General features: G+C 32.4%; 1 protein-coding gene across 1 annotated transcript; it reads right to left on the reverse strand.

Moving 5' to 3' along the window:
* Positions 1–1159: 1159 nt before the first annotated feature.
* Positions 1160–6653, reverse strand: LOC101243881 (protein N-terminal glutamine amidohydrolase). The gene is made up of 6 exons (XM_004236561.5): positions 6512–6653; positions 3737–3842; positions 3097–3174; positions 2844–2974; positions 2254–2378; positions 1160–1629 (listed from the first exon to the last, which is right to left on the reverse strand). The coding sequence occupies exons 1-6, from the start codon at positions 6598–6600 to the stop codon at positions 1472–1474; spliced, it is 687 nt and encodes a 228-aa protein (XP_004236609.1). The 5' UTR covers positions 6601–6653; the 3' UTR covers positions 1160–1471.
* Positions 6654–10047: the final 3394 nt, after the last annotated feature.

Raw genomic sequence — 10047 nt, forward strand, 5'->3', positions numbered from 1 at the left:
TGTTATTGTAAATTTGGAGAAAACTTACAGTACTCATATTTGACACGTATTTTACCTATAATATACCCATAATTTAATGGGTAAAATATAGGTATAATCCCAAATATTACCCATAATTAAAATTACTCTTCCAACCCATATTTGATGGCCTATTTGGGCGGGTTAGTAAAGAATGGGCTTTAATTGCCAATATATACATTAATAAATGATGTTAAAGTCTTTAACAGAATTAGTTAAGTGTCATTACAATCAATGTTACAAAGAATGTTAATGGCTGCTAAAATTACATATTTAGTGACAATTAAAAAATAATAATAATTTTTGATGTAATATACGACTGATGGAAATAATAGCACTTGTTTATTTTGATATGATGGTACTTGAATGCACATATAATTTAAGAAGGTAATAAAACGTATATCATATAACAGAAAAATATCTTTAAAACTTATGGTTTAAAATACATATTGTCAGACTCATCAAAACTAGACAAATATATAGTCCTTTCCCACTTCAAAGAGAAAGCAAAAAAGAAAATCAAATAATTATTTTATATTTATATGACTATCAGAGCATGTCATTTAAGTCGAACACTGGAAGTTCAAAGTTAAAAAGGACTTTTCAAATGAAAGAAATATATATTTTTTCCAAACATATTAAAAATAAATAATCCACATGAAATAAGAGTATGAATAGTGTTTTCTATGTGTTAGTATTGTGTAAACATGTCATTGTTCATGTCCATAATATTCATTTTTTTTTTATTTTAGTTACGTCCTACAGAGTTCTTTTTTTCTTTTCTGTTTCATTTCAATATGCTATTCGCCTAAAGCGTCATGTATGCCTCTTTTTCAACAATTTGTCAACCTAAAAATCCGCAAGTCTTTTCTTTGACTAGCCTTCTTTGGCCCTCCCTCCATCGTGGACATATAAAAACATTTAAGATCAAAATTCAACCAAGTACCACCAAAAAGTCTTTAAATGATATTTTTGTATCACGTATCTAAGCCTTCATGTACAGAGTTATCTATTACTTATTGTAGCTGCAGATATCAAATAATCAACGGAATAGTCGAGATACACAAAAACTAACCCGACCACTTATGTTTATAGAAAAAGAAGAAGAATGTAGCTTGAAACTGCTCACGTGAAAGTATAGTTTTGAAGAAATCACTGTACTAAATAATTTTCCTCCTTCAACCATGTTCACCAACAAAAGAAAATGTGTGTAAAAAAAAAAAGAAAAGCCGATGCACTAAGCTCCTGCTATGCACGGGGTCGGGCATCAAAATGTCTATACAAGTTCTATAAAATAAAATAACTCCCCAAAAACAAGAACTTGTCTAACACAAGAATATTTTCCATTCCATTTGCAAAAACTCTCACAAGACACTTTCTTTTTCTTTTTACATGTAAAAATCCAAGATCATCATTTCATCTTTCAAGCTAGCAAGTTTTTTCTCAACTCTCATCAGGAAATCAAAGAGAAAAATCCCAACAAATCATCTTCACCAATTACTACACCAAGTTTCTCGGAGAGAACAACATTGACGGTATCAGCTTCCACATTCTTCACTACATCATCGGGAGAGACTGTAATGTACTCGTTCAGGTTGTGTACAGCTCCATCTGTACAAGCAAAAGGCAGAATGAAAACAAAAATCGTAACTAGAGCAAGCGAGAGGGTTTCATATTTTCTCACTAATTGTACCAAATGACCCAAAATCATACAAAACACCTATCAGATATCATTAGGTAATGCAAATGTGCTCCTCGATTCAATTTTAACGAATGAAAATATATTCAAAAGGCTTAGTTCTACTGGTTCCTATATGTTCTATTCCATAAGTTAACTATGAAAAGTGACACTACATAAAATGAGATCAGATAATTGGAAATAAAACCAGCAGGGGAGATTCGAACTTCGAGTCAGTTTGGTATGGCATACAACCACGTATTTCAATTTTTGATGCACCGATATCCACCTCTAAATTTGTTTAAGTGTACAAATCAAAAGGTTATATAGAGCAAACTAATTGACTATCAAGCAAAAATGTCATTCCTTATCGAGATATTTATCATGAAATTGATGAACTTTGGCAAAAATAACAAAAGAATAATCAAATTAGAGACGGCATTTGAGTAGTTACGGGATAAAAATATTAATCGAAGGAACAAAGTTATCTTTATATACCAAATGTACCAACAAATGACAAAAGCATAATCTTGCAAACTTTTATTTCCTGCATTTACCTTCAGCAACAATAGCTTCATATGATGGCGGGTCTGCAGTCCAGTTTCCAGCAGAATCCTTCATATGTCTTCTATCTGATGCGAAGTGTCGGAGGAATATAGGGGCATGCACAACTCGAAAAAACCTGAAATGGCCAAAGTTGTTCTTTCATGTGGTTGCAGTAAGCTTATTATTCCAAGCACAAGGTTGGCAACATTGCTTAGCACCAGAAGAAAAACATACTCTGGTTTCTTCTTCAGAAAAAGGTCAGTGAAAGAGCATTTCTTTAATGAGACCACCCCTTTAGGGTGGACTTGTGAAATCAATTTTTAAAGATAAACAAAAAATGAGATTCACTAGGTAGAGCATAAATTTTACGAAAAGTTAGAAACATTTTAAGGTTGGGTTGACTTCAGGAAGGAATGGAGAAAAACAATACACAGAAGAGCAATAGAACTACTTTTGTATCACTATATCAAGAATCTTATAATTTGAGCAAAAATGAAATATCTAGCTTCTATAAAAGAAAATGAAATAACAGTTCTTCATCGTTTAAGAGCAAAAAATTCAAGAAATCATGTTTCTTTTTTGGGGCTAGAACAGTTATTACCTTTTGAATTCAGAAAATATCTGAATTGATGGACGAATGCTGTCAGCGACATAAGTGCCAAGAGATGATGGAAACGGAAGACTTGAATCTAAATCCCACACTAGTGACGAAGAGTTCTCATTTCTCTTCTTCTGCAAGCATCCAAACAGATTTTCTCAAGGACATGAAATCCCAATAGCTATAGTAGAGAAAAATAAAAACCATATAGTTAACCATTTTCAGTTTATACTAGACAACAGTAGGTTAATCTAACCTGTACACAGATGACATGATAGTCCCACAGAATAACTCCCTCTGCTCGCTGGCTAGCCTTCTGATGCCACAGAGGAATCTGAAAGCATATAATTATAAATTAACATCCCCAAAAACATTATGCTAGGTACAACTTAACTGTCAGCCATTCTGTCGCTCTCCTTATTCAAACAACTAAGTTAGAAAATCATTATACACTAGAAACGGACTCATAGTATTGAATCGATTTAGTTTTGAAGACTGTTCACGTCCAATTTATCTTTAACTTATTTAAGTGTCCTGGACCATTTTCAGATCCATTCAAACATGAACTTCCCTTCATCCTTTTACTTTGCTGTATTGGGGACAGGGAGATAAAACTGAACTGATTAATGCATTACAAAGAATTATCAAATGGTAAACAAAATTTGAAAGATTAAGTTCTAAACGTTAGTACATCCCGTTTGCAAACAAAGGCTTGCAGTTCACATTATTTTGTTATCCATCTAACCATTTGTTAGTTTAACGCAATACATTACGGCATTACCATTACTAGTAGAGGAACAGATATTATACTACTATCATTTTCATTGAGATGAAGTATCAATGCAATGAATGAACTTCTTAAGACAGTAACCAAAGGAAGAGCAAAGAGTAGTTGCCTGCTTCTTCTCATTGGAAATGAAAATAACAAACAGATCAGAACCATTAGGATCTGCCAGTCCGTCATCACATAGCTTTTTGCATAGCAGGTAGATGTTTTCCTCACTGTAATAGAAAGTAAATACAGAAAGCAAACAGAAGAATACTTATTGTTAGTGCAAGTAATTTTTCTCAATCAATCAACTATGCCTCAAATCAAGATCAACCCGAGTCAAATATATGAACCCTCTATATATTCAGTAAGCAAGCTTAATGTGAATGGAAATAAAAACAGACATGTCAAATTTGAAAAGGGAAGTACTTAAGTTGAATAATTCTACATAAATAGATTCATTTCAAAAGTTCCCTTTTCTTTATGAACATTTATCTTTAGGACAGGTCACAGGCGAAGCATTTCTGCAGGAATATGCTCATAGAGATACTCCAAGTTAAAGAAACAACAAGATCTTTCTTTTGTCCCTTCCAGGCGATCCCAAAATAAAGAAATGGTTAATATATTCAAGATAATTACATATTTACAAAATACCGTCTCAATCATCCTATTTCATCATTTCCAGGATGTGATATGGTTCCAAAGGATGAACTAGATGTGGATAGTTCCAATAAGATTTCATTCTTGAACAAAAATCAATTTTTTGTTACAGGGGAGGATACACGTTACACTATGATTTTGAATCAGAAGAAAGTTTTCAATATCTATTCACTCTATTAATAACTGAGCCGGATCCGGTGTATTATACATGATTTGCCTTTTCTATCAATTCCTGCGGATTGGATAAAAACAATTCTTGAGTGAGGTCAAGGATGAATAGAAAAAAAAATCTTTGTTGCTTCTACGTCCTACTTTTAGGAAGAGAATGAATATTTTTCTCAAAGGATTAAAAAATGGGTTTGGATCTCCTACGCGAAGGATTTGAAGATCCAAAACCAAAATAGTGGTACTTGGTAGCAACTACATAATGAAGGCAATCACTCAACATAGATTGATCCGAAATTTGATACAAATCCAATATATTACCTATGAATACATACGAAATATATTGAACTGATTCTTTTTGTTATAGATCTGATCGCAACTTCGAATATGGAATTCAAAAAGATCAATAAGGAAAAAAATACTATGAATCATAGATTGCCAAGTTCTTTTTCTCTTTACTCATTCAGTATTGCTTTTACCAAATAAACAATTAACAAGTTCCAAATTCATATCTTGAATTCTCATTAGATAAGTTCAGTTCAAAATTACCAGATATTTGTAAAAATCATGAAATTACTTAATAAAGCTCTCCCTTTCCCCGAACAAAAGCCATCAGCTAAATCAGTTCAGCCTACCAAAGTAACACCTTACTGAAGCAAACGAAGACTAAATCCTTTCATTAATTGACATTTACCAAAAAAAATTTGGCTCAACTACAAACTCCACAAACATTTTTTGTACAAAATGGCGCCCGTACAATCTTTCCTGCACCAAATTTCATGTATATTTTCATACTACATAACAAAAGAGTATGTTGTGGAGCATTGTCTTGCTTTTCGACAGGTTTAGGCTTGGCGGTGTCTATTGTAGTATTAATTGTAAGCTTGTAGTTGCTTGCTTTTGATATCTATCATCAACAGTTGTTTATTGTGTTTTGCTTATCGCACTATCCTATTGTTGTTACTGTTCTTTTCTTGTATGCTCTGCACTTCTTTCCTTTTTAGTTGCCATGTTTTCTTCCCTATAGCTTTTTTTCTTTCCATAAATAGTTTGAATTGCTACACTTGAGCAGAGGGTCTTTCAAAAGCAACATCTCTACCTACACGAGGTAGGAGTAAGGACTGGTACACTCTATCCTCCCTAGACCCCACTTGTGGGATTTCATACGGTATGTTGTAGTGATTGTGGATCTAAAACTGGTCAGCTGTAGAATTTGCTTAAATTATGTCTTTAAACGAAAAGGGTATCAGCATTTGTACATCAGATTTCATAATCAAACAGTAATCACCAACTATGTCCCACCTCCTCCCCCACACCTCTCTCCAAATAACAGTAGTCACCAGCTATGTCTGTATTTCAAGAATGCATTTACACATCCGCACCCCAAAACAAATATCCCTTCCCTGCCACATCGAGAAATAGAACTGACTCATCCTCAGCCAAAGGGTCGAGAAACTCAACGGAACAACTTGGAGCTGGCTCTACTTTTCGCACTATTACATACATCAAAATAATGGTCAAAATCTGATTCAATTGACAACTGCCCCTACCGGAAATAGGACTGACTACCAATTCCAAATGTACTGGTGTTACACATCAGTAATCACCAGCTATGTCTATATTTCAAGAACGCATTTTTAAACAGCACCACCCACCTCCCTCCCAAACGACAATAATTACCAGTTGTGTCTGTATTTCAAGAACGCATTTTTACACACCCCCACGGCCCCACCCCCACCGCCCAATCACCAGCAATGTCTGTATTTTCAAGAATGCATTTTTACACACCCCCACCTCCCCCCACCCCACCCCAAACAACAGTAATCACCAGCTGTATCTGTATTTCAAGAATGCATTTTTACACGCCCCACCCCTTAAAAAGGCAAACACACACACACACAGAGTACCAATTCTAACTTAATTAGGTCTTCAAATGAAACGGGTATCCTCAATTATGCATCAAATTTCATAAACAAACAGTAATCATCATCAGCTATGTCTATCATTCAAGAATCTATACACACACATACCCCTCCACCCCCAAAAAAGCACAGAGAGAGAGAGAGAGAGAATGTACCAATAATAAGGGGTATGATGAAAGGTTGGAACTTGCAGAGAAGGAACTGTAGCTGAAGACCTCACTTCCAATTCCAAATTTGAAGACATTTTTTCTTTTAAAAAGTTTAATTCTGCAATATCTGCCCTTCTTGTTTATACTGTATTTTCAGTTTTTCACACAAGTACTCAAACGACGTCGTTGCTGGCATCCACTTCTTTAATTTTTTATTTTTATTTTTTGGGGACTCAAACTCGATCATGGGATTACTCTAGTTAAGTTAGTGCGGGTCAAAAATCACCTAACACATTTTGATTTTTCGAGCCTTTACTTAAATTATCAAGTGAATGAGTTTTGTACCTATATCAAAATTCAAATAGTGAATGTATTAAGTAGGAAAAAAACATAATCATTAGCTGAAGTTTCAAATACGTTCTGATCAATAGTCGATAATAGTTCAAATCGATATAAAACAAAACAAAAATTAAAATATTTTAAACTCTATTTATTTTATTTATACCTTTACAAATAGCAATATCATCTCATATTTGTTTTGGTATTTACAAAGCTCTTTCATTAATGACTCCTTGTGTTGGAAAAGTATATCTAAATTTACCCCTCTATTTTTTTAGTATAATTAGAAAATATCCTCATATTGACTCCATTAGGAGTTAGAGGAAAAAATGAGATTCGAGTTATAATGTTATAATATTCGAATAAGATGTATTTTTATCTTTGAATCAAATAAGCCTAAAAGATGGAATATAGATAATTTTAATTATAACTTCATAATTATTATCCTAATAAAAATTCGATTTTGAACCAAATATTAATGAAAGGGAAATTTATTTAATTTTAGATATTAGAGGAGCACAAAAGTACATTATTTGATAATATAGGGGCTGTTTGGTTACTTGGTTAGAGTTATGCAGGTATTAGCTATATAGAATTTAATTATGCATGTATTAATTATGTAGAGTTTAGTTATGCAGTGTTTGGTTATGTAGGTATTAGTTATGCAAGTTTAGTTATATTGGGTTTAGTTATGCGGGTATTAGCCATGTGGATATTAGTTATGTAGATATTATTTAGTTACGCAGAGATTACAATACATGAGTTACTAACTATTGAATATTAAATTTGTTGTAAATTATTATAATATATTATTTACAAAATAATAATACGTGCTGATAAAATATGAAATATATTGACTAATATATAATGCTAATATTTGATTAGCATATGTACCGTTGAAAAATATACAATCAATTTCTAATATTTAAAAATATTTATATTTCCATAAATCAATAAAAACTGTAAGTATAAAAAGAAATGAAAATAATCTTATATATAATAAGAAATAAAAACAACACGTGTTGATAGGAAACAATATAGTTTTCAATTAAAAAAAATAAAATAAAATAAAAGAAATAAAAATGGTCCAAATATATATCTAAAAAACAAACAAACCTATATATATATATATATATATATATATATATATATATATAAACAATAAAGTTTTCAATTAAAAACAATAAAATAAATTAACTGAGTAAATATGTAATTTATCACTTTAATACATGTATAACTAATACCCACATAACTTATTCCACATTTTACCCTGCATAACTTTATACATAGATTCCCTCATAAGCAATGTTGATATTAATTATCTAGGACTACAAAAATGCATCCAAACATTGTATAAGTCATGTTGACTTTTCAACCTAATAAAAAACTTTTACCAAACATAGTAAAACTAATGTAATTTTTTATACATGAATAATATTCCTTCTTATACCGTAACCAAACGGCCCCACAGTGCAGAACATATAACATTTCAGCATATTCAGTACTTTTGTACATATTGAGCTTATTTGAGGAGTCTCTAGATGTTGTGAAAAGTCATTTTAGTTTCCTAGTTGGCACATATTGTGTGCCACCAACACGAGTCTGTAGTCTGCGAGGAGTTGCTTCATTTGTATTATGCAAGCTTGAAACTAGGTTCCCTCGTCCCCATAGTGTGCGAGCAACTGCTTCATTTGTATTTAGCAAGCTTGGATTATGTTATGGTGTGTCCCTAGCTTGCGAGGAGTAGCTAAAGTTGAGTGAATTGTAGTGCTTGAAATGGGTGAATATCGACATTCTGACTCATCAAAAATTGCTTGATTCGTATTTCGCAAATTTGTAAATGCGTTATAACGTGCCTTTAATGTCCGAGGAGTTACTTCCTTTGTGTGAAATAAAGAGCTGGAAGAGAAAGAATCTTGGCATCACGATCCACCAGAAGTTGCTCTTCTTTGTATTTGTCAAGCTTGTAACTGAACCAAAGCGTGAATTTACTTTTCGTGGAGTCGCTTCTTTTGAGTGCGTTGATGAGCTCGAAATGGAAAAATACTTGTGTTCTGATCCATCAAAAATTGCTTCATTTGACTTTGGCAAGCGTGTAACTGCACTATAGTGCACCCCTAGTTTACGAGTTATTCTATTCGCATCAATGGTCGAGCTTAAAAGCGTAAGTATCACTATAGAAAGTAGAATGATTTTGGCCATAGGTTATTTAAGGTTGTTGTGTATTTGAGAAATGACTACATATATTTATAGGGAATTAATCTTTGTAATAATCTTAATATTATACATATAATAATCTCGAATGTACAATAATGTATTATTAGATGCCCATTTCGGCAAATTAAGAGTTAATATTTATTTTCATTGTTCTTTCGAACATTTTCATAGATTTATTTTGTTTTCTTGTGAGCAATTGGATGTTTATTGTTCTATGTAAAATTCTTTTTATACTTTAACAAAAAGAAGGGTAATAATTAAAATCTACTTTGTGTCATGTAGGACTCGTGTGTGTACTTTGATAGAATATGATAGAATCGATAATTCATGTTTTGATGATAGACAAGAAGCGCAAATAATCAGTAGCAAATGTACGCAGCAAAAGAAGCCAAGCTGATGAATCTGAACCATGTTCACAAACTCCAAATTGATATTTCATCCATTCCAAGTGTATAACTTGTCTATCTCCCAGGGGGAACAATTCTCACAGAAATAAATTGTTGCTTGCTTTCATTATTGATAAACACATCTCTTTGTGCACCAAAATGTGATGAATCTCTTACTGGTAGTTGGTACTCCTTCAAAGTTGTCATTAAAAAAAAATTATGGAGGAATGAAAATGCTACGGAGTAGAGTTAAAAAAAAAAGGTGATGATGTATCTCATGTTTCTCTTGATGAAATTTCACATTCTAAGAAAACTGATCAGAATAAAGAAGCTGGTGCACAATGGGCATACTGAAAAAAAATTATCAATGGCAGTAAACATTCCTTTCTTCCTCACTTTAGTAATCTTTGTCCCAATCCTTATCCTCAAATTTTAGACTCTTTTGACTCTTTGATGTGCTTATGTCTGTCTCATACTCATGATATTATATGTTTTTTAATAAGGGCATAAACTGGTACATATTTGTTTATTTCGTTTCTCATTGAAGATCTTAATTGTGTATGAGTTTAAGATGACTAATATTCTCAGATTAACTAACCA

This window comes from Solanum lycopersicum, chromosome 4, assembly GCF_036512215.1.
Source record: "Solanum lycopersicum chromosome 4, SLM_r2.1".
NCBI classification, from domain to species: Eukaryota; Viridiplantae; Streptophyta; class Magnoliopsida; order Solanales; family Solanaceae; genus Solanum; species Solanum lycopersicum.